Here is a 25,847-nt window from a genome sequence, read left to right as displayed (position 1 = left end):
TTGTTTGAGCACCTTTCTAACCATTGCTTTGAATTCTTTATCTGATAAATTGCTTGCCTCCATTTCTTTTAGTTCATTTTCTGGCAATTCCTCCTTTTCTTTCATTTGTAGCTTGTTTCATTGTCTCCCCATTTTTGCTGTCTTTTGTATTTGTTTCTATGTATTAGATCAAACTACTATGCCTCCCAGTCTTCATGGGGTGATCTTATGTAGTAGGTGGTGCAGTCTCTTAGATCTTCTGAGCTAGGTGCTCTAGGAATGCCCTTGTGTGAGTTATTTTCATTCTCCTATTATAATTGGGTCTTGAATATTGTCCCATTCATGGATGGAATTTCCTCACGTCGGCTGGCTGTGAGGCTCACCCCTGATCATGCCGTGTGAGCTGTTGTGGAGGTGCTGACAGAACAGAACAAAACACAACAAAACAAGAAACAAAAGAAACAAAACAAAAACTTATACAAGACCCTTATGACACCAGCAACAGCAACCACAAAAGAAGAGAGAATTAGGAAAGAGAAAAGAGAGTGCAAATGACAGAAGAAAAGAAAGAAAAGAAAACAAAGGGAAAAAGGCAGGGAAGAAAAGGTAACATGATGGGTCAGAGATGAAATAAAGAAAATAAGAGTAAAGAATAGGGGAAGGAAAATGGTATAAAATAAGAGGAATAAAAAATTTGAAAAGGGAAATAGGGGAGAAAGAAGGTAGATCCAAAATAAGAAAAGAAAAAATGATAAGAAAACAGGAGAAAACAAAAAAAAGAGTAACAAAAAGGAAGAGAAAAATTAGATATATGAATGAAACAATAGAGACTAAAATAATAACAAATCAATAAAGCAGATAGATAAGGAAGATAAAGAAAAACAGAAAAAAAGGGAAGGGAAAAAAAGTGAAGTGTTGTTCATCTCAACAGAGGTTAGTGCCTCCTGCTCTTTGGATCCTGCTCTTCTGATGACTGAGGCTGAATGTTCTTTCTGCCAATTCTGGGCTTCCCAGGAGGTACTTAGGTGCTAACCACTGTCAGAAACTGTCCTCCTTTGGCTCTCAGCAACATGTGTGAAGCTCCAAGTGATCCAAGACTTCTGTCTGTGTCCACTGGACTTGTCTGCAAGTGGGAGAAGCCAAGCTGCACTCCAAGGCTGGTTTGTTAGCAGCACAGGGCCCAGGGCTGGGTCAGCAAACATCCTCAGGTTCCCCAGGCTCCACCTCTGCCCGCCTTCACCTGCCAGCCAGCTGTCAATCTTAGTCAAAAGTCTGTTTCTGAAAGGACTTTAGGCAGAATTGGGAGGGTCTCCACCTCTGGGTCTCCCATGAGAGGAAGGTGCAGTTCAGATTTCAGGGAAAGTGGTGGGTGCATTTCACCATCCCAGAGCTACTCCCCCGAGAGTATAACTCTGCCCTCGGCTGGGTGGAGATCCTCCTATGCAGTCCAGTGGGATCATCTGGATACCCAGAGTTTCTATCAGCTCTCTTATGTGGGGGAAGCACCAATCAGGTTCCCAGGATAGTGGGATGGATGATCCCACCCTAAACCAGTCACTGATGCTCTTTGAGACTGTTCAAACCCGAAGGCTTGGCCTCTGCTGCTGCCTCCTCTGCAAAGGTTGAGATGAAGGGTGTGACAGGCAGGGCTCCTGAGGGTGGGGCAGGATTTTCTCGTTTTCCTGAGCTATGGCTTCTGGGAGGGGCCAGCGCCTCTCAGGAAAAACGGCCCTTTCGGTTTGGAGGTGGTACAACTGAATGCAGGACTCCTGGCTGCTGCTTTTTCACATCTCCCCGGGTGCTTCCCACCCCAACCTCTCCTTAGGCACCTCGAGTCCAAACCTTCCCCGCTCCACCTAAGCCTTGGGTTAGTAGCTGCAAATGAAACTCCTGTGCTCTGGGTTTAAAACAAAACAAAACAAAAACACCAAGGCTTTATCTCTGACCTGCACTGGTCTACTGGCTCCAGTCTCCCCAGCAGCCAGCTTTCATGGCTGGATGTTACATGGGCCGCTGTTCTTTGCTCTGCTCTTCTGGTTATGGAGTGCAGCCTGGGTTCTGGGCCATGATTTTCTCAGGGAAATAACCCTCCTACAGCCGAGAGATCCCTCTTCACTCTCTGCCTGCTGCCTTTGGAAGCTGGGTCAGCCCCTCCCTCGACCTCGCCCTTCCTACCAGTCTCCAGGTGTTTCCTGTGCTTCCTTGATGCAAGTCTCCTCCTCAGCTGGACCTCAGTTGGTAATTCCAGGTGAATGTTCCTCAATTTAGTTTTATTTACAGTCTTGCACTGTGAGGAAGTGCAAGAAAAGTCTGCCTATTCAGCTGCCATCTGCTCCCTTCTAAATCTTTTTTTTTTTTAAAGAAGTACATTGTAGAGAAAAAACAGATTTCTTAAAAATCCATTCATATTCCAATTTCAATGCAAGAAAAGTTCTGAGTTTTTTAATAGGCGCACCCTGGAAAAGTAAGATTTGTGCATGTATAAATGTAAAGTTTCACAGCAAATATTGCTATAGTAAATATTATCCTCAAAAAACTTATAAAAATCATTTTGTGATATAGTTAAGACTACACTACTATTTAAAAAGACTTTATATTTAGAGCAGTTTTATATTTGCAATAAAATTGAGAGAAAGGTGCAGAGAGTTCCCATGCACTCCTTGCCCCCAAATATGCATGCGTAGCCTCTGCCATTATCAGCATCCCCTGTACTCTGCCTGTTATTTCCTCCCCACCCCAACCCACCCACTTTTTTTTTTTAAATCTGTAGAGTTTAACCTTTTCCCAAACGTCATATAGTTTGAAACATACAGCATGAAATATTTACAGATTGGCTTATTTCATTTAGTAATATGAAGTTAAGTTTCTTCCGTGTCTTTTAGGGTATGATAGCTTGTTTCTTTTTAGCACTGTGTAATATTCCATTGTCAAAATTACTACAGTTTATTTATCCATTCACCTACTGAAGGACATCTAGGTTACTTCCAAGTTTTGGTAATTATGAATAAAGCTGCTAAAAACATCCATGTTCAGGTTTTTGTGTGCATAAAGGTTGCCAGCTCCTTTGGGTAAATACTAAGGAGGCTGATCGCTGGATGGTATGGTAAGAGTCTGTGTAGTTTTATAAGAAACCATCGAACTGCCTTCCAAAGTGGCTACACCATTTTGCACCCCCACCAGCAATGAATGAGACTTGTTTCTCTACATCCTCATTAGCATTTGGCGGTGTCAGTATTTTAATTTTGGCCATTCTAATTGGTATGTAATGGTATCTCATTACTGTTTTAATTTGCATTTCCCTGATGACTTATAATGTGGAGCATCTTTTTGTATTCTACTTGCCACCTTTATATCTTCTTGGATGAGGTGTCTGTTTAGGTCTTATGCCCATTTTTAAATTGGGTTGCTTGTTTTTTTTGTTTGTTTTATTTTTTTCATGATTTTAGAGAGAGGAAGAGAGAGAAACATCAATCAGTTGCCTCTCGTACACGCCCTCCCCCCCCCAACCGGGGATCAAACCCACAACCTAGGAATGTACACTGACCAGGAATTGAACCCACCACCTCCTGGTGTATGGAACTACATTCCAATCAACCAAGCCACAGCAGCCAGGGAGGGTTGATCATTTTTTTATTGTTGAGCCTTAAGAGGTTTTTTAATATATTTTCCTATCCATGAACATAGAATGTCTCTCCATTTATTGAGTTATCTTTTGATGTCTTTCATCTGAGTTTTGTAGTTTACCTCATATATAGCCTGTACATATTTTGTAAAATTTATACCTAAGTATTTCATTTGGGGAGGTGCTAATGTAAATATTAATGTTTTTAATTTCATATTCTCCTTGTTTATTTTTGGTATATAGGAAGGTAAATTGACTTTGTATATTAATTTTGTGTCATGAAAACTTGTTATAATCCTTTATTAGTTTCAGAAGAGGTTTCTTGTTAATTGTTATGGATTTTCTACATAGACAATTATGTCATCTGTGAACCAAGATGGTTTAATGTCTTTTCCTAATCTATATAACTTTTACTTCCTTTAGTTGCCTTATTGAATTACAAAAGACTTTTAATATGATGTTGAAAAGTAGTGTGATGAGGGGGGGTATCTTTGTCTTGTACTTAATCTTAGTGGAAAAGCTTAAATTTATCACCATTAAGTATGATGATGTTAGCTATAGAGTTTCTGTAGACAGTCTTTATCCATTTAAGAACGTTGCCCTCTAGTTTCCATAGATTTTTTAAAATGATGAATGGGAGTTGGATTTTTTTCAAGTGCTTTCTCTACATCAACTGATATCACCATGTAATTTTTCTTTTTTTATCTGTTGATGTGATAGATTACATTAATTGATTTTCAAATGTTGAATAAGATTTGCATACCTGAGATAAATCTCACTTAATTAAGGTGTATAATTCTTTCTAGACTTTTTGGATTTCATTTGCTAATATTTTGTTGAGGACTTTTGCATTAATGTTCACCTTGATGGAGACTCTCTGTTCTTCCTGTACTTGTGTGACATTTTCCTTCACTAGGCTAGGGAAGCTTTCTGTCATCATTTCTTCAAATAGTTTCTCTAATCCTTGCTCACTTTCATCTCCCTCTGATACCTCTATGATGTGGATGTTTTCTCATTTCATGTTGTCCCTGAGTTCCCTTAAAATCTCCTCATGCTTTTTAAGTGTTTTGTTCTTTTTGCTGCTCTGCTTGAGTGCTTTTCCAACCTTGTCTTCCAAATCGCTAATTCAATCATCTGCTTCATCCAGGCTACTTTTCATTTCTTCCAGTGTATTCTTGCTGTCAGATAGAGTATTCATTTCTTACTGTTTGTTATTCATGATTTCTATGTCCTTGTTCTTGCTGATGTAGTTCCCACTAAGTTTCTTGTAATTCCCATTATGTTCCTTGTAGTTCTCACTAATTTCCTTCAGCATCCTTATAACCATTACTTTGAATTCTATGTCTGATAAATTGCTTACCTCCGTTTTATATAGCTTTTCCTGCAGATGCCTTCTTTTCTTTCATTTGGGGATTGTTTCTTTGTCTCCCCGTTTTAACTGTCTCTTGTGTTTGTTTCTATGTATTAGATAGAGCCGCTATGACTCCCAGACTTCATGGGTTGGTGTTTTGTAGTAAATGTCCTGTGGGACCCAGTGGTGTCATCTCCTTGAACTCCTGAGTTAGATGCTCTCTGAGTATCCCTTTTGAGAGTTATTTGGGCTCTTTGTTGTAATTTATCTTCATTATTGTTCTCACATTTATGGTGGGATCTCCTCTCAGGCTAGCTGACTGTGAGGCTCTACCCTGACCACATCAAGCGAGCTGTTGTACAGGTGCTGCAATTGGAAAGAATGCAATTTCTTAACTGGTGTTGGCCCTACCTCCTTTTGTGAGTTTTAACAGATTCTGTCTTTCAAGGAATTGGTCTATTTCATCTAAGTTATAAAATTTGTCAGTATAGAGCTGTTCATAGTATTTCTTTATTATTCTTTTAATTTAAATGGATTCTCTAGTGATTTCATTACTCATATTATTGATTTGTGTCTTTTTCTTAACCTAGCTTGACCCTTATCAATTCTATTAATCTTTTCAAATAAACACCTTTGGTTTCATTGACTTTTTCCGTTGATTTTCTGTTTTCAATTCCATTGATTTCTGCTCTAAAGCCTATTATTTCTTTTCTCCTCCTTACCTGGTGTTTAATTTGCACTTCTTTTTCTAACTCCATAAAATCAAAACTTCGGTTATTGGTTTTAGATTTTTTTTCTTATCTAATATATGCAATCGATGCTATAAATGTCTCTCTAAACATGGCTTTAGCTGCATCCCTCAGGTTTGATGTTTTGTTTTTATTTTTATTTAATCCAAAATATACTTTTTTAAAAAGAGTTCTTCAATCCATGTGTTATTTAGAAGTGCATTGTTTAATCGTCATATATTTGGGGGCTTTTCTGTTATTTTTTGGTTATGGATTTCTAGTTGAATTCCATTATGTTATGAAAACAGCCATTGTACGATTCCTACTCTTTTAAAGTTGCTAAAGTGTGTTTTATGGCCAAGAATGTGGTGGATATTAGTGAATGTTCCATAAAAGCTTGAGAAGAATGTATATTCTGCTGTTGTTGGATAAAGTATTATACAGATACCAATTATACCCAATTGCTGATTTTGGTATTGAGCTCAACTACGTCCTTATTGATTTTCTGTCTACTGAAACTGTTAATTTCTCAGAAAAATATGAAGTCTCTATATTAGTGGATTCATGCATTTCTCTTTGCAGTTCTATCAGTTCTGCCTCATGTATTTTGGTGCTTTTTGCTAGGGACAGACATGTTAAGGATTGTTATCTCATCTTAAATAATTAACTTCTTTATCATTATGTAATGCCTTTTTTTAAACTCTTTTTTAAAATGTTTTTATTGATTTTAGAGAAACAGGAAGGGAGAGGGAAAGAGAGAAATGTTGATGTGAGAGAGAAACATAAATCTGCTGCCTCCTGCATGTCCCCTACTGGGGATCCAGCCCACAACCCAGGCATGTGCCCTACCAGGAATCAACCTTTTGGTGCATGGAACAACACTCAACCAACTAAGCCACACCAGCCAGAACTTTTTTTGTTACTTTTTGATTGAATCTATTGGGGTGACATTGGATAATAAAATTTTACAGGTTTTAGGTATAAAATGCTATAATACAGCATCTGTAAATTGTATTGGTGTTCATCACGCCAAGTCAAGACTCCTTCTGTCACCATTTATCCCTTTATACTCTCTTCTACCTTCACCCACCTCCCTTTCCCTCTAGTGATCACCAAACTGTTGTCTATATCTATAACTCTCATTTTTTTCTTAATCCTTTCACCTTTTTCACCCAGCCATGCAACCCTCCTCCCCTCTGACAACTATCAGTCTGTTTTTTATGAGTCTGTTAGCTTATTTTGTTCCTTGGATTTCACTTATATGTGGAATCCAAGGAACAAAATAAGCTAACATATGGTACCTATCTTTCTCTGACTGACTTATTTCACTTAGCAAAACAGTCTCCAGGTCCATCTAAGCTGTTGCAAAGGGTAAGATTTCCTTCTTTTTTATGGTTGAGTATTATTCCATTGTGCTAGTGTACCACTGCTTTTTATTTTCTTTATTTCTCATCCAAGGACATGCTTAGAGAGAGATGGGGGAAGAAAGAGAGAGAGGGAGAGGGAGAGGGAGAGAGAGTGAAACATCAATGTGAAAGAGATGTGTAGTTCAGTTGCCTTCCATATGTGCTCCAACTGGGGATCAAAACCTCAACCCAGGCATGTGCCCTGACAGGGAATTGAACCAGCAACCCTTTGGTGTATAGAACAACGCTCAACTAACTGACCCTCTCCAGCCAGGCTGTATCACTGCTTTTTTATCCACTCATCTACTGATGGACACTTGGTCTGCTTCCAAATGTTGGCTATAATAAATAACTCTGCAATCAACATAGGGGTACATATATTCTTTCAAATTACTCTTTTGGGTTTCTTCGGATATATTCCCAGAAGTGGAATCACTAGTCATAAGGCAATTCCTTTTTTTTTTTTTTTTTTAAATTCGTTAATCTTCATTGTTAATTTTTTAACAAAGATAACACAGTTACAACTACTAAATCTGAAGATGGACATTATGTAAGAACAGATTATGCAGGTACATATTTTCAGTTCCATTTTTAATTTTTTGACGTAACTCAATACTGCTTTCCACAGTGGGCTGCATCAGTCTGCTTTCCCACCAACAGTGCACAAGGGGTTTTTTTCTCGCCAACACTTGTTCTTTGCTGATTTATTGATGGTAGCCATTCTGACAGGTGTGAGGTAATATCTCATTGTGGTTTTAATTTGCATTTCTCTGGTGATTAGTGATATTGAACATCTTTTCAAATTGTAATGCCTTTCTTAACCCCTAATAACTTCTTACTTTGAAGTCTGCTCTTTCTGAAATTATTATATCTACTCCTGCTTTCTTTTAATTAGTATTAACATAGTATATTTTCTCCCTCAATTTACTTTTTTTAAAAATATGTCTTTATTGATTTCAGAGAGAGTAAGGGAAAGGTAGAGAGATAGAAACACCAATGATGAAAGAGAGTCATTGATCAGCTGCCCCCTGCACTCCCCCCACTGGGGATCGAACCCTCGTCCCAGGCATGTGCCCTGACTGGGAATCAGACCTCGATCTCCTGGATCATAGGTTGATGTTCAACCACTGAGTGATGCCAGCGGGGCACCTTCTATTTACTTTTAATCTATATGTGTTTTTATATTTAAACCAGGTTTCTTGTAGACAACATTTAGTTGGGTCTGAATGATCCACTCTGACAATCTGTCTTTTAATTGGTGTAGACTATTGATATTCAAAGTGATTATCAATAAAGTTGCATTAATATTTATCATATGTATTATTTTTTCTGCTTTGCCCTTGTTCTTTGTTGCTATTTTTGTCTTTCACTCTTTTTCTTACTTTTATGGTTTTAACTGAGCATTTTTCATGATTACGTTTTTTCTCCTTTCTTAGCATATCTGTTATACTCCTCTTTCCCCACTTATTTTAGTGGTTGTCCTAGACTTTGCAATATACATTTACAACTAATCCAAGCACACTTTCAAAATACACTATAACACTTTACAGGTAGCGTATCTTACAATAATCCTAATTCCTTCTTCCTGCGCCTGTGTTATACTGTCATTCAGTTCACTTACATGTAAGTGTACATAACTATATGTATGTGTGTGTGTGTATAAGCAAATAAATAAGCATACATAATCTAATATACTGTTGCTATACTATTTTGAACAAACTATAATTACATCAATTAAGAATAAGAAAAAGAAAAGTTTTTATTTTACTGTCCCTCATTAATTTTCTGATATTCTTCCTTTCTCTATTTAGATCCCTCAGTATTGGAGAGAACCCCTGTGACTGATTTCCTCTAGAGCTTTTAACTAAGGGTTATCTACACAGAGCTTCCAGCACTTGGTCCATTACAGTTCAGGTTTTCTTACCTGGGTGCTGGTTCCATGGAGGTTTCAGCAGGTGAGTCTCTGAGCTGGGAAGCTCTGACTCCCTGTATGCACCTGTCTGTCTCTCCAGTCTTGGGAGTAGCAGTTTTCCCTGTTTCCTCCCCAGTCCCATGAATCCCAGAAGAGTTCATTTTTTTCAGTCTGTTTAGCTTTTTTACTTGTTGTTAGGACATAGTGGCGACTTCCAAGCTCCTTTTATAGAAAACTAGAAACCAAAAGTAGCCTAAACTACTTCTAAAGTAATTTTGTCAGTTTTACCAAGACTTTTTTTGTGGGTTACTTCATCAAAGAAACCATATAAAAGGTACTGAAATTTGTTGAATGAATGAATTGATGAAATGTTTTTTTAAAAAACAGAAAAAATATGGGAATATATGTAAAAGCTCTTATAAACAATTATTTACAAATCTCTAGTGTTACTAAAACTATTAAGCGTAGGCACTTTGGTTTCACTTTCTCAGGGCCACTGCGTAAGGGTGTGTGCAGGCTGTGCGCTGCTGAGCCTGAAGGGGTGCACTTCCCACAGCCGACCGCAGTGAGGATGGCAGGCCCCAGGGCTCTGTGGAGCAGCATGGTTTATAGCTCGTGAGTTAATCTCTTCACGAGGCGTGGAAACACCTTTCTAACGCAGGCAGATTAGGTTTTGGATATTTCTGCGTATGCACGTGTGCACGTCTTCAAGTTCCTCTCTTTTTTCATCTCTTCATTGTGCTGTTTGTGTGTTTCAATCCGATTACTAAAGAGCTGGGAAGGGGGTTGAGAGACAGCCAGCCAGGAGCTGAAAATTGAGTAAACACATCCTCCCATAATGAGAAGGGCGTCACAACGGAAGATGTGCTTGAGCATAGACATTTTTTAACAGGAAAAAAAAAAAAATCACCCTTTTGTAAAATTAAATGGCTTCGGCTACATATATTTAATATATTTTTTCGTTTGTTATTTACTACATTCTTTATGAGCTTAAGTAGCTATTTTAAGTACTATAGCTTCTAAGTAGTAGATTATTCTTTTGTAGATTTAATTCAATATATTTTTAATGTTTATGAAGACGAAGCACTGTTGATATATTCACTAAGTAAAGCCCTGCTCCAAGCTCCCCTGCGCGAGATAATCAATCATTCATTAAGCAAACAGCACAGTGCCCAGCACACAGGGGTCGTTCAGAAAATGATTTCCTTTCTCAGGACTATTTCCAGTTGTCATTCAGTGAAATGGGCCCTAATAAGAAAAACAAGACTGTTAACATTCACACTTAATTTTAAATATTAACTTTTAGAAGAAAAAGGCACTAAATAGTCTACTAAAGGTATTAGAATATTACTTAACAATACTAGTCTGATTATAGATGAACTTTTTAAAATGTATCTTTCCTACAACCAACTTTATTTGAGCCTAACATGAAATGAAGACATAATTACCAGCTGGGCTCCAAATTTTGCCTGGAATAAAGTACCACATAATCCACTACGTATCCTGCCATTTTTTTGCATGTATAGTTTCATATAGCAGAAAAGTAAGCTTTTTAAAAGGACACAAAAGTGATACAGGCCTTAGTATCAACAACCATAAGAAACTATGAGTATTGTAGTATAATTTTAATAGCATAACTTTTAATCACACACTGTAGAACTATGAATGTTTCATTGGCATAATTTGCTACAATTTCTATTAGGTACTACAGACTGGAATGTTATAAACATGTATATACTCTTAAAATAAAATATTAAATTAAATTAGATACACAAGAATTTTCCTCCTACATGTAATTTTTGTATGTGCCTTCTTTATTTGTATAAATTGTTGCAACTTCCCAAAATATCAGGCAATCCACATTCAAACATGAGATACAAAATGCAATCTGTCAAAGAACTTATATGCATATATGCATAATCCATGGGCACAGACAATAGTGTGGTGAAGGCCTGGGGCAGGGGGCTGGGACACATGTGGGGTAGAGGGGATCAGGGGGGAAGAAAAGGAGGGTATCTGTAATATTTTCAACAATATAGATTTTTAAAAATACATTCTAAATTCAAATAATACTTTTCAGTATAACAGCCCTGTTCATACTATATATCCCAATATAAAGATAAATAGAAATTTATGCAATATATTTTCATATTTAGAAATATTACAAATCAACTACTTGATTTTGGGTTCTTAATAAATATCATAATTTAAAATAAATTATATGTATTAAAATTATTTTAGAATTAAGTATTATAAGTTCCTGTTGGATTGATAGATGAACCAAAAAACAGATATATTGTTCAACAAGATACCCTCAGGCCTTCCTTTAAGGAATTTAAAAATTAATGGACAACTCGGAAAAGTACAGATACAGTGAAAGTCTTAAAGTGCTGTCACAGGGCTCTATGAGAACTCATAGGGAGACTCAAATGCCTGCTCAGTGAATACACGCATGAGCTTTCATCTGTGTACTCGGTACACTTCTCACTTCTGAGCATAATACCACCTGATAAAAAATTACAGTCTGAGGTATACTGAAGACTTTACATATTATTTTTCACAAATGCATGGTTAAATTGTTATTTCTGAGGGTGAGCAGGGACGCAGAAAAGAATCCAACAGGAAAATTAAAATGATGCATTTAGCTACTTGTCTCTCTTTAATTTGGCACAATTAAAATACTTAGCACTTATTCAGTTATTACTGTTTGCCAGACAATGTGACGAAAACATTCCTTCCCTCATTTAATCCTCTCGTCCCTATTAAAGGACTTTTTAAGCCTATTAAAGTACTATCATTATGCTTATCTTTCAGGAGTGGAAACTAGTGGTCAAAGGACTTGCCCAAAGTCATCAAGCCAGAAGGTAAGTTTAAGGGCTGCGAGTAGACCTGAGAGTGGGAGGGAAAACCAGAAAGCACCGAGCCGCGAGCTGGGGGCTTTGGTGGAGAGTAGGGGTGGCGGGCAAGTTCAGTTACACAGCCTTAAGCTGTTTGTTCCCATAGATCATTGAAGACACTGGCTCTGGCGCTATAAAACATTATTCTGCACACATAAATCTCTGACAAGTCTTTCTAGCATCTGAAAATTCATATAAAATGAAGAGCCCTTACTATGAATATTCAAGAATGCCCCAACATAGTGAAGGCAAATTATATAATTATATATCTAATTATTTACATTAAGTTATTCATTATATATAACCACATAAGACACTAACTAGTGCATTTGCTGTAAATCGAACTTCTCATTTTAAACAGGGTTTGTATGTGGTTATTTTTATGATGGTATCAAATTCCACAAAATATTCTTTTACTTTGACATCTACATCTCGAATTTATGGCTTCCTATTATAAAATTTCATCAAGGTATTACTGATGTACCTTGACTTTATTATATGAAACAATCTTTATGTTAGTACTTCAGTACTAATGAAAAAGCTAAGCCTTAAACTGAGCCAAATATCTGTTAAACATAATTGCTTTCTATGCTGAAATCAATTAATTCCATAAAGGTCACTTATCACAGAGCAATGAAGAACATAATTCCATGTTTGAAGGAGACCTTAAAACTACAATTCAGATTTTTAAAAAGTATAATCTAAAAATTATTCAATAACTCCAGGTGTATTTTCTAAAAGTTAATTTTAACTCTAATTCTTGTCATGCTCTTTAATATATTATAATATGAGTAATTTAATATAAATGATAAAAATCTCATTCTTGGACTTGGTGGGGAAACATGTTCTCTTTCTCTCTTTTTTACAGGTTTTATTGAAGCGTGTCTTAAGAAAGGTGAGGTATACATAACTAAAATTAACTACTAATATTTTCTAGAGATCCAGGAGAGTCAACTTATAAGAATATAAATTTACTTAAATTTAGCACCATTTATACACATTTTAGAAAGCTGATGTTAGAGTTGTTTAAAATAGCTTATTTTCTACAATCTAATTTCATTTCTTTATATAGTGCAAAAACTTAGGCCCCAGAAAATAGTAAGTTTCCAAATGTGTACACATGCTTAGTAAAAAGGCTTGACAATGTTGCATTTTCCTTTTAAAATGAAGACAGTTCAAAGGTGGAGAAAATCCTGAATTTGGTCAAGTGATTGAAATAAACATAAGAGACAGTCACCAGTACATTTTTACAAAGGCCCAACACGGGTGTGATGGTTCCCAGGTCAATGATTAAACCAAGTCTTACAAAAATAAAGGGTAAGTCCTGGAGCAGGACGCCCAGGGAATTCAGGAGAGGGTTCTGCGGCGTGAATATAATTCGAAGGAGGGAAATGAAGCTGAACAGGTAGACGGGGTACAGCCAGGCTGACTTGTACACGGCTTGGTGGCCGGCCACACGCACCATTTCTACGGTGTCAGCCCACAGCATGAAGCTCAGCAGGAAAATCTCGGCCCGAACGTCCCGCTGGGACATGGCTCTCAGGACTCCCGACTGGAAGGAGGGCTCCTGGGGTGCGGCCTGCTCGGGAGCAGGGCCCCGCGTCACGGCCGCCGGTGCCTTGGTCCTCTGGGCTGGCTGGGGAGGCTCGGGGTTCCCTTCGTCCTGCTTCACTTGATCAGTCACGGTTTTTATGCGTTGCAAAGTGGTGGCATGGATGCGAGTATCTTCATGACCTGCAACACGTTTATTGATTGATTTTTAATTTTATGTCATTTGAAAGGTTTTAAAAATTTCGAATTTTATTTAAACTTAACATTGAAAAATAACATTGTAAGTGTTCTCCTAGTTGAGGCCTGTTTTGCGCGTAGAACTTCAAGATACCAATGGGTAGCAGACTGGACAAAAAAGAGAGGCCCTTAGATGCTCCTGGATATGGATCCTAAGTCATTTTTACCATTTCACAGGATTAGCCGTTATTGTTTACAAGCTAAGCACTTTCACACTTTATCTCATTAAACCCTCAGAGAGACTGAGAGACAGAGCTCACTGTCCCATTTTATAAACATGGAAGTGGGGCCCCAAGAGGTAGGATGACACCCATATCCAATGAGTGGAGCTGGAATTGACACTCAGACCTGTTTGACCCCAATGACAATCTCCTAACCTTCTGGCTGTTATTACCTACCTAGCGGCACTATATCATGTGCTACACAGATATCCCAAATCAGATGAACCTAGCTCACTGGGCAAATCAAAGTACAATGGTCCGATCTTGTCATTTTATAAGAAGCCTACAACACTCACCACAGCCCATCTTCAGGCTTGGAGTTTGGTGCTAAGAAGGAATCCGTTTAATCTTGAGAAAGCCTTGGTGACTGGTGACACTCTGAATCCAAGATTTTAAACTTATATTCCCTATGCTGTACTTTACACCCATGAATATTTTGAAACTAATATAAAATAATATTGAACGTAAACTGTAATTAAAAATAAAATTTAAAAAGAAAATATTTGAAACCTATTTTTCCCCCAAAGTTTTTTAACTTTGGTTAGACTAAAACATCTAACCAAACTATGCCTGATCAACATACCAGTTATCTAAATAAGTAGGGTATTTTCTCATCAACATTACATTGTGTGTGTGTGTGTGTGTGTGTGTGTGTGTGTGTGTGTGCGTGCCTCTCTGTGTGCACGTGGGCATTGAAGTTGGGGGATTATGAAGAGATCCTCAGATCTCAAGACTTAACAATGTTGATGGTTTTTATATATGAAGAAGGTATAGCACATTATTATTATTTTTTAAATACATCTTTATTGATTTCAGAGAGAGGAAAGGAGAGGGAGAGAGAGAGAGATAGAAACATCAGTGATGAGAGTCATTGATCCGCTGCCTCCTGCACGCCCCTGACTGGGGATTAAGCCTGCACCCCGGGCATGTGCCCTGACCGGGAATCGAACCCTGATCTCCTGGATCCTAGGCCAACACTCAATCACTGAGCCATGCCCAGTTGGGCAAGCACATTATTTTTTAAACATTTATCCACTTAAGCACCATTTCTGTTGCTAAGTATTTATCAGGCCTTGACAAAGTTTACTCTGAATATGCTGAGCTTCCGTATTACTTGATAATACAAAATTTAAAGGGAGTCATTAGGTTGAATATCTATAAAGGTTAAAGAAACAAAATCAACAAAAGTTTGTTGAAATATACTGAGCTGAGTAAAAAACATTTTAAATTATTATGTTTGACTGTTACAAATTGGTATTGTTTAAAGGACAAAGAAATCTTGGTTTTCTTTTTAAACAGTTAACTATTCTAAAATTTTAACTTTTCAGTATATTTATAAACTGAAAAGATCATCTACATTCTTGATGAAATATTACTTACTTCTGGTATGAATCATTCATAAATAAATGGTAGGACCCAAGACCCTTAGAAACTTCTTAACCAACCTTCGATGTCACTGTGACATAAGTGAGTATCATTTTAATAAATAATAATTCAAGTAAGAGAAAAAATTACATACTAATTATTATCATTTTAATGTTCATAAAATCATCTCTTTTTAAATGCTGATGCCCACCGGCATCAAGCTCTCATTTTACAATAAAAAAATGTATCAATATGAAAAAATGTTTCTTAGAGTATGTCGCATCCTAGAGAACTCTCCTTCACCTCTCTTAGAAGATAAAGCTGTTGGATGAAAATCAGAATTCCTTCCTCAACACGCAGAACACAGTGTATAATTTGGGCTTTCGCAGATGATTGCCAGTTCAGCATTGTTTCAACACCAGGAAGTGGCAATCTAAGAAATGACACATTGACACTTTTAAACAGTCAGTAAGAACCTTAATGTCTGTAGGCATGAGCTGTGGGATGTACAATGAATTCTTAGCTAGAGTTAGTTTTTAATGAGATCCTAAAGCCCCAATCCATGTATATTTGGTGAAATCCAAGCCCAGAGCTTCCTCTCTCTCCACAGCTCCACTGAGACCAGTTTAGGTTTGGGGACACAGAGACTCTGCCGGTCCTCTTTCCAAGTGGAAAGCTTTGCTGGCCTCCCATAGGGCAAGGTAAAGTTGAACAAACCAAGAAATTATTTGGTCACTAAAACGGACAAGCATATTTATCTCTGGGCAATGTAAACTTTCCTGTATTTAATACTATTCCCTTGACTCCATGATTAGTTTCCCTCTGAATTATTATTGTCTTTTTAATTTCCACTTACAGCTGGAATTCTTTTTGTTATTGTTGTTAGCTGTTAGTGTTCTATTTGGGTAAAACAATGTTGATTTGTGCAAAACCCACAGAAGATAGAAGCATGAAGAAAACTACTTGCTTCCTTAGAGGTTCACATTGCCCTATAAAAACTAAAAATAGCAGCCATTCTGTGTAGTTCCCCACATCGGACACCAGTTGCCAAAACAACCTTTTTGCCTTCACTGTGCAAGCTAAATAATTAAGGAAATGTAATTTTGATATAACAGATAATGTTTAATAAATGTTTAAGTAGGTAACTCATTCCTATTTTACTTTATTATTTCTTTATAATGATGTATTTCTATCTCTAACTTGTTTCCCAGAAGTTTTGGATGGCTTCCAGGGAAAACCTAAGTACAACACAACAAATCAGTGGTGAGGAATTTTCTAGAGTGATCATGTATTCCTCTTGCAAAAAAAAAAAAAAAGGAAAAACGTTATTTAAATAAAAAGAAAGAAAATGAGAGAAGAATCACAAGGAAAGGTACCTAAAAACAAGACAGAAATGGAGCTGATACTAAAAAGGCACCATGTAGGCTCCCAACAGATATGAGCAATCAAATGTGCGAGTGCTGTACCGAGCTCAGGCCGGGCATTGGGAAGGGTGCAGTCAGCAATGTGGAAACAGCCCCCTCCACCACTCTAAGTCTCCTGTGAACAGCTTGTGGCAGGGCTTTAAAGGGAAGGTCAGTTCTGTGATGAGACACTATCACAGGGGGTGTGAATCAGACAGGGTGTCAGAAGGGTTCATCTGAGAAGTGACAGTTAAGCAGAGACGTGAAGAATAGGAGAGAATGAATTAGGCAAAGAATGGACAAAGGAGCTCTTCAAGTAGCCAGAAGAGCTTCTGTAAATACCCTTCAGCGACTGAATGAAAGAGAGTTTGGAGATGGGCTGGAGAATCAGGGCGGGAAGAGGAGAGGAGCTGATATATAACTTTTTTCTATATACATTCCAGGCACTGTTCTAAGCCCTTTCTATAAATTAATTCACTTAATCTTTATAAAAACTTTATGACGTAGATGCTATATTTTCCCATTTTAAAGATCAATAAACTGAGGCACGGAGAGATTAACAATTGTTTTCAAAGTCACACAACCACAAGGAGAGAGACCAGGCCATGAACCTCAAACCCTTAACCACTAGACCACACCAGCTGTGGCTGAGTCAGATTATGTAGAAACTTAAGGGCTATGATAAAAGTTCCATGGACAGCTGCTGAAGATGTCAGAGAAGCCAGAAAAGTAATGGAGATATCAGCAAAGAAGCTCTTGAGGCTGTCGAGGGAGCTGATGAGAAAGGAAATTGTTACTCAGTTCATAACAACCAGAAGATCAAATTATAGAATTATTCAGAAAAATTCTGACTAGTCTTGATTAAGAGTCCCCCAAATCCATTTTTTCTGAGAGGAAAATGTTCCAAAGAAAGTTAAATGCTAATGATTTAGACATAACTTTCTAGGGGGGAAAATCTGGAAAAGTAGAAAATTTACAGTATTAGAATTTTTTAAAAAACATTAAGCACACAAAGTGCTTTTAGTCATAATATTCTTATAGAATCAGAGAAAATTAAAATAGACACCAGGGCAAATTATAAGCATTGTTATTTTGACACTATACATTGATGAAAATCACTGCACTGTGCATAGTTTGTTTTCTTTGAGGAGCATATCTGAAGCCCATAAGACAAGTAACATCATTGCGAAGAAACAAAGGTAGAACCCAGCACCTACCTCTCAGGGTGCTTATGATGAAGGAAACAGTCAACATTTGTAAAGCATTTGAAACAGTGCCCAACACATAGAAACAGCCATATGTATGTTAAATAAATACCAGCCAGCAATTGCTAAACAATTTACAGTTTTAACTGAATTAGAATAGAAATAGAATAGAATATCACAATGCAGTAAATAGTAAGAGTGATTACAGTTTATTACACTGTGGTTATGGCTACACTGTTACCCAGTATCTCATATATCCAGGAGGTCAAAACGTTTGAGAAATAGTGTCATACTACAGAGCCTACGCGAGGTCATAGTTGCCTGTTCACATGACAAAGAAAAACGCTACGCCACAGATATGCCCTGTGCAGGCTGAGACAAGTTGCAGCAGCTAACAAGAGCCTGCGTGCGCGTCTTTCCCAATTCTGTGATCAGTGTTGAGGGGCATCACCTGGGTCACTTGAAGTTGGCGAATTCTACAAATCAAGGCTTTTTTCTGCTGAGAGAGACAGTTGTTTAAACATTGACCAACACACTGCTGCTTGTGCTCAAAACTATATGCAGTTTTCATCAAGAAATAACAATAATGAATTCAAGACAAATAGTCAACCCATCATCAGTCTGGAAGAGCCCATGGGCATACATTCCCAGCTGAGGCACAGCTGTGGCAACTTTAGAAAGGCAATATATTGTTACCCAGTAAATTCACAAGTCCAAGATTCGGTTTCAGTTCCCTGCTGGCATTGCATAAATCTGACAATAAATAAGTAAGTAAATAAATAAATAAATAAATTCTGGATTTTAGGCAATGTAAAATTGTAGACTCATCTAACAATGGACAAGAATTGCTCAAAACTGATAATATTAGAGATTTTTAAATATTCCATTTTTGGAGATTGTCTGAGAAAATTTTCTAATCTAAACTTTTTAATCTTCAGTTTTTCATGGGGGATATTCTGACCCTTCTCCTTAGCTGATATGTATTTAGACTGGAGAATGTGATTTGATTTATAATACATAAATAGAAAAATTATTTTTATATATTCACATTACAATATATACCATAATTCATCATCTTAATTATGCTAATTAAGATAATAATAGTTAATGTGCAATATAATATGTATTCCTATATTATATATAATAATATAATATTGAGTATATTTAAATGAAACATGACTAGGTAAAATTTTGAAAAGCATATAGTTATCTTATTTCCAAATACAAATAATTCTAGACTTTAAAATGGCTTGCAATACCTCTGCTAGGTAAGTGCTTGGACACAGACCAAAGCTAGGAGCCCTGCATGAACCCAAGTGGGCGACAAAGAGAGACGCACGCGGGAACGGGCTGTCAGGCTGCCTTTACGGGCTTCCCTCAGCTTTATGCATATTTGTTGGTGTGATTTACTGATGTGCTGTTCTGCCCACTAGACCGTGAGCTTTTCCGCTCGCCGAGGTACTTGCAGCACCTGACAGAGTACCTGGCGTGGAACAGATATCTCTTTATGGAGATAAAGATTTGCTGAATAAAAGATGGGGGAAATTCCTGTTCTGGGGTCCATTGGCATGAGGGAGCAATGGACATCCTGGGGGGGGGGGGGGATCTGCACTAAGGCAAATAAGCCAAAGCATAAAAACCAACTGTAGTTGTATAAAATGTCTAACCATCCTGCTATAAAAAAAGAAAAAGAAAGATCAATCTTCCGTCTAGAAAAGCTGAGCTCATAGAAACAAAGAGCAGAATGGTGGTTACCAGGGACTGTGGGGTGGGAGAAACGGGGAGATGCTGATGAAAGGGTACAAACTTCCAGCCCTGGCTGGTGTTCTCAGTGGTTCGAGCATCAGGCCCGTGCACCAAAGGGGCTGCGAGTTCAATGCCCGGCTCCAGTTGGGGCACATTCCGGGGACAACTAATTGATGTGTCTCTCTCTCTCACTTTCTCCCTCCTTCCCTCCCTCCCTAACCTTCTATGCTCTGTAAAAAGCAATGAAGAAAATATCCTCGAGTGAAGATTAACAACAACAACAAAAGGGTACAAACTTCCAGGTATAAGCTGAATAAGATTTGGGGACCTAAGGTACAGCATGGTGGCTATAGTTAAAAATACTGTTATATGCTTGAAAGTCGCTAAGAGAGTAGGTCGGAAATGTTCTCACCACAAAAAAAAAAAAGAAGTGGTAACTATGTGAGGTGCTGGAGATGTTAACGGACCCTATTGTGGTAATCATTTCACAATATAGAAGTGTAGCATATCATCACATTGTTCATTATAACATTAAACTTATACTATGTTATGTTTCAATTCTATTTCAATAAATCTGAAAAAATAATAAATCATAAAAACCAGGCCAAATAACAACAGCCCGTGCCCCCACCTTCATCCATCTCCCAAGTCAACGGGAAGAAGGACTTTGGAGTCCTGCACGGGGACTACCAGTCAGATGGCCCTCTGGCCCGGGTCCTAGACAGAGCCCTTTAAGCAAGCCTGTAGGGCTGATTGGTTAACAGGCCCCGGAGGACACGAGGAGCTCCTGGCAGGGCAGCCTGGGGACCTGCGTAGCTCGTGGTAAGAGAAGATGTAACGTGGCTCTGGGCCAGCAGAGCATGCCCGCGTGGCGTGGCACCTGCCCAGCCCAGCAGCACTTGTTACTGACATCAATGGGAGATGACACCGTAGCAGCAGCAGCGGTTGAAGGCATTTCAAAGCTTCCCAGACACCAGAGGGGTCATGAGTCATCAGTCTGGGGACAAAAGTGCCAATGTGTGATTCTAAGATGACAGCATTTAGGAGTTCATAGGAAGCGGCCTTTGTAAACTCCATCACACCCAGAAATAGGAGGACTTGGGGTCCTAAATAGCATGTAGTAGCAGAGTCTGAGCAAAACGGTGTTCCTATACACGGGACCCCACGCTTAGTGCACACAGCATGTCAACGAAAAAAGACCAAAACTGTGTACATTGTGCAAGCCATCAGCTCAACAACCAGTTTCACTCTCTTCAATCCTAGACAAGGAAAACTAGATTTTAAAAATTAATGACCTATGATTTTTCATTTCAAGCTGGGGCCATAAACTTTTGTTGGTTAATAGTGACATAAAGAACATGGCTCAATGTTATAAAGTATACATGCTACCTTTATGTTTCCTTGTTTCTACCAGTCTCCCTGAAATATTTTTTTGCAAATATCTTGCAGCTCTCAAGAATCTGACTCTGTATTCCTACATGGAAAAAAATGAAAATTAAACACCAAATTGTTAAAATCATGTAAAGCTGCCCTAATCAAAGGAAGCCCTAGCTCATGTTTTGATAGCTTTTGATGTCCTGTCTCTTGGGATCACTGCAATATAGTTTCTGGCCCAACCCACACTGACCTAATCCTGACGGCTCTACTTCATTAGAATGTGTAAATCAGAAATTCTACCCTTCTCTCACCCCAGTTGGTAAATGGCTACTTATTTCCTGAGAAGAGGGGGAAAGAATCCTAAAACTGACATCGATTCCTGAAACTTCCCTCTTCTAAATAGCAAAGCGAGGGTATGAAAGGAAATACTACCCCTCCTTGGCATGGCCCTGAACACAGTGTTCCTCATACAGACTCTCTAAACACATTGCAAAACACATTGTGAAAACCCAGCTCACACACTGGGCTCATCCTGTATAATAAGCTTTTTCTTAAAAAGAAGCAAAGGGGAACTCAAAATGCTATTCATTTTCTTTAGAGAAAATCGGTATCCCTCTTTTTTTTTCTTCCTTTTTTTCTCTTCTGTGGAATCTCTCACATTCTATTTTGAGGTGTGATGACTTCCATTTCAAGGAAATCTGGGAAGCAGATTCCTGTAAGCATCTAGATGTGGTCTCTCAGCTTTTAACTTGCTATTTGTCTCAGTTCCTACTACTTCCTATAATCAAAGGCTCTCACTCAGGGTGGATATCAGAATTGCTTGTGGAACTTTAAAAAAATTACAGATGCCAGGCCTTAAAACCTTGCACATTCTTCGAGCCAGAAATTGCACATCTAAGCATTTCCACCATCTATGCTGAGGTCCAACAGCTGTCCCGTGATGTGTTGTTGATCAGCAGGTAGAGCTCTGCCATTGTGTTTTGAAAAGACCCCTCTAGTGATTCTGGTGGGTACCTGTGGGTAAGAGCTTCCTGCATATATTTTAATGGGTGGTCTGTGACTCACTGGAAATAGCTTAGACGTTCAATAAAAATCATCATTGCTATTCATTTAAGAAATTACGCTTTGGTAAATCAATAACAAAATAACTCAGAAACAGATCCTTTTCTTTCTTCCTTTCCTGCTCTAAAAACTCCCAACCACGATCAGTCCTACAGTCAATGCCCAGATTTCTGAGTATCACTGAAGAAAAATAACATAATCTTGGTTGGACCCAGGACAAAATCCTGCTTTCCACCCTTTGCTGTACCCTAAGCATCGTTCATCTTTGTATCTCACTGTCCTTGACCCACTCTGCTTCCATTCCCCATAGCAGTTACTCCAAACCTTGCCCAACCTATTGCAGATTCTCTCCCTTTCATGCATCACCATTATTTTTAGCAGATAGCCTATGTTCTTATTTCTACCCATCCACTCCAATCACACAGCACAAGTGTGAATCACCTAGTGCCTGGATCCCATGCATTCCCCAAAATTATGATTTAATTATCTGAGGTGCAGTCTAGGGATAAAAAAAAATTTTGATGCCCTTTAGGTGATTCTGATGTGCAGCCCAAAGTGAGAAACACTGCTCTGAATGTGAAATATGAGTCATAACTCAATATTTTCAGTTCTCTTTTAGAATCTACATTACATATGTCCAAGTCCCATCACCAGAGATCCTAATTCATTTCATCTGGGACGATTGTGATTGGCATTGATATTTTTAAAGCACTCTATTAAGTGCTTTTCATATTTTGAAAATTATCAGGAGAAATGGACAGAAATACAATAAAGGCAGGGGTCTAAAAGCTTTGCTAGGCCAAGTAAATAAATACACTGATGATCATCTCTAATTTGTTACCTGTAAATTAACAAGTTTCTACCCTACATAGACTCCAACCTCTTCATTAAACATTTAAATATAAAATATTTTTGAGAAACACCTATCCTTCTCAAACTATTTCAAAAAATTCAAAAGGAGGGAAGACTTCCAAACTCATTTTATGAGACCAACATTATCCTAATTCCAAAACCAGATAAAGATACTACAAAGAAAAAAAATTACAGGCCAATATCCCTAATGAACATAGATACTAAGATCCTCAACAAAATATTACCAAATCAGATCCAGCAATACATTAAAAAGATCATACACCATGATCAAGTGAGATTTGTTCCTGTGATGCAAGGTTGGTACAATATCCACAAATCAATAAACATGATACATCACACGAACAAAATAAAGGATAAAAACCACATGATGATATCAATAGATGCAGAAAAAGCATTTGATAAAATACATCACCCATTTATGATTAAAGACTCTCAGCAAAGTAAGACTAGAGGGAACATACCTCAATGTAATAAAAGTCTTATATGACAAACCCACAGCCAGCATTATACTCAATGGGCAAAAACTACAAGAGCTTCCCTTAAGATCAGGAACAAGACAGAGATGTTCACTTTCACCACTCTTACTCAAAATAAACTGGAAGCCCTAGCCACAGAAATTAGACAAGAAAAAAAAAGGCATCCTAGTTCCTAGTTAAAAAGAAAGATGTAAAACTGTCATTATTTGCAGATGACATGAAACTGTGTATAGAGAAACCCTATAGATTCCACCAGAAAAACACTTGAACTGATCAATAAATTCAGTAAAGAAGCAGGATGCAAAAATAAACATCCAGAAATCAGTTGCATTTATATACACCAATAATGAACTGTCAGAAAGGGAAAGTAAGAAAACAACCCATTTACAATTGCATCAAAAAAAATAAAATACCTAGAAATAATTTAAACCAAAGATGTAAAAGACCTGAATTTGAAAACTTGTAAGACACTGAAGAAAGAAATTGAGGAAGATACAAATAAGTAGAAGTATAGACCATGTTTGTGTATAGGAAGAATTAACATCATTAAAATGTCCATACTGAGTGGCTCAGTTGGTTGAGTGTCATTCTGTGAACCAAAACGTTGCCAGTTCAATTCCCAGTCAGGGCACATACCTGGGTTTTGGGTTTGATTCCCAGTCAGAGAGCATGTGGAAGGCAACTGATCAATGATGGATATTTCTCTCTCACATCAATGTTTCTCTCTCTTTTTCTCTCTCCCTTCCTTTCTCTAAGCATGTCTTCAGGTGAGGATTATAAAATGTGCATTCTACCCAAAGCAATCTGTAGATTCAACACAATTCTTTTTAAGATACCAATGGCATATTTCACAGAACTAGAACAAGTATTCCAAAAACATATATGGAACCCCAAAAGACCCCAAATAGCAACAGCAATCCTGAGAAAGAACAAAGTTGGAGGAATCACACTACCTGATATCAGACTATACTACAAGGCCATAGTAATCAAAACAGCATGGTACTGGCATAAAAACAGACATATAGATCAATGGAACAGAATAGAGAGCCCAGAAATAAAGTTACACCTTTATGGTCAATTAATATTTGAAAAAGGAGGCAAGAACATACAATGAGGTAAAGATAGTCTATTCGATAAATGGTGTTCCAAAAATTGGACAGATACAAGCAAAAAAACAAAATGAAATTAGGCCACCTTCTTATTCCGTACACAAGAATAAACTCAGAATGGATTAAAGACTTAAATGTTAGACTCAAAACCATAAAACTCCTAGAAGAAAATATAAGCAGTAAAATCTTGGACATTTCTCATAGCAATATTTTTTCTGATATATCTCCTTGGGCGATAGAAACAAAAGAAGAAACAAACAAATGGGACTACATCAAACTAAAATGGTTTTGCACAACAAACTGTCAACAAAATGAAAAGACAACCCACTGAATGGGAGAACATATTTGCCAATGATACATCTGATAAGGGATTAAAATCCAAAATTTATGAAGAACTTCTAAAACTCAACACACACAAAAACAAGCAATCTAATTAAAAAATGGGCAAAAGACCTGAGTAGATACTTTTTCAAAAAGGACATACAAATGGGCAAGAGACATATGAAAAGATAATCAGTGTCACTAATCATCAGAGAATGTAAATTAAAACCACAATGAGATATTGCCTCACACCTGTCAGAGTGCCTGTCATCAATAAATCAACAAACAACAGTGATGGCGAGGGTGTGGAGAAAAGGGAACCCTCCTGCAGTGTTAGTAGGAATGCAGATTAGTGCAGCCACTGTGGAAAGCAGTCAGAGTTTCCTCAAAACATTAAAAGTGGAGCTGCCTTATGACCCAGCGATTCCACTTCTGAAAATATATCCGAAGAATCTTGACCATTGTAAATAATGCTGCAATGGTCAAGATTTGGAAGCAGCCCAGGTGCCCATCAGTAGATGAGTGGATAAAAAAATCTGTGGTACATTCACACAATTGAATACTTACTACTCAACCATAAAAGAAAAGGAAACCTTACCCTTTGCAACAGCATGGATGGACCTGGAGAGTGTTATGCTAAGGGAAATAAGCAGGTCAGAGAAAGACAAGTACCAAAGATTGCACTCATATGTAAAATGTAATGAATAAAATAAACTAACAAATAGAATAGAACAGACTCACAGATACAGAGAACAGACTGACAGCTGTCAGAGGGATGGTGGGTCGCAGGGCTGGGTGCAAACGGTGAAGGGATTAAGCAAAAAACAAACAACAACAAAAATCTCACAGACACAGACAACAGTGTGGTGATTCCCAGAAGGAAAGGGGTGTGCAGGGAGGTACAAGAGGTAAAGAGGGGATAAATGGTGATGGAAGGAGACTTGACTTCGGGAGGTGAACACAGATTACTATATACTAATGATGTATTGTAGAATTGTACACCTGA

At 37.8% G+C, this 25,847-nt stretch overlaps 1 protein-coding gene across 1 annotated transcript in view; it reads right to left on the bottom strand.

Annotated features, from left to right (window-relative positions):
• Nucleotides 1-13,054: 13,054 nt before the first annotated feature.
• TMEM236 (transmembrane protein 236) overlaps nt 13,055-25,847 on the bottom strand; it is a 39,230-nt gene continuing 26,437 nt past the window's right edge. Inside the window, exon 4 of the mRNA XM_016217411.2 lies at nt 13,055-13,629. Within this exon, the coding sequence (XP_016072897.2) occupies nt 13,055-13,629 (575 nt within the window). The remainder of the gene's footprint in view (nt 13,630-25,847) is intronic.

The sequence above is a fragment of the Miniopterus natalensis genome, chromosome 1, assembly GCF_054644295.1.
Source record: "Miniopterus natalensis isolate mMinNat1 chromosome 1, mMinNat1.hap1, whole genome shotgun sequence".
Taxonomy (NCBI): Eukaryota; Metazoa; Chordata; class Mammalia; order Chiroptera; family Miniopteridae; genus Miniopterus; species Miniopterus natalensis.
This window is presented reverse-complemented; position numbering and strand designations above follow the sequence as displayed.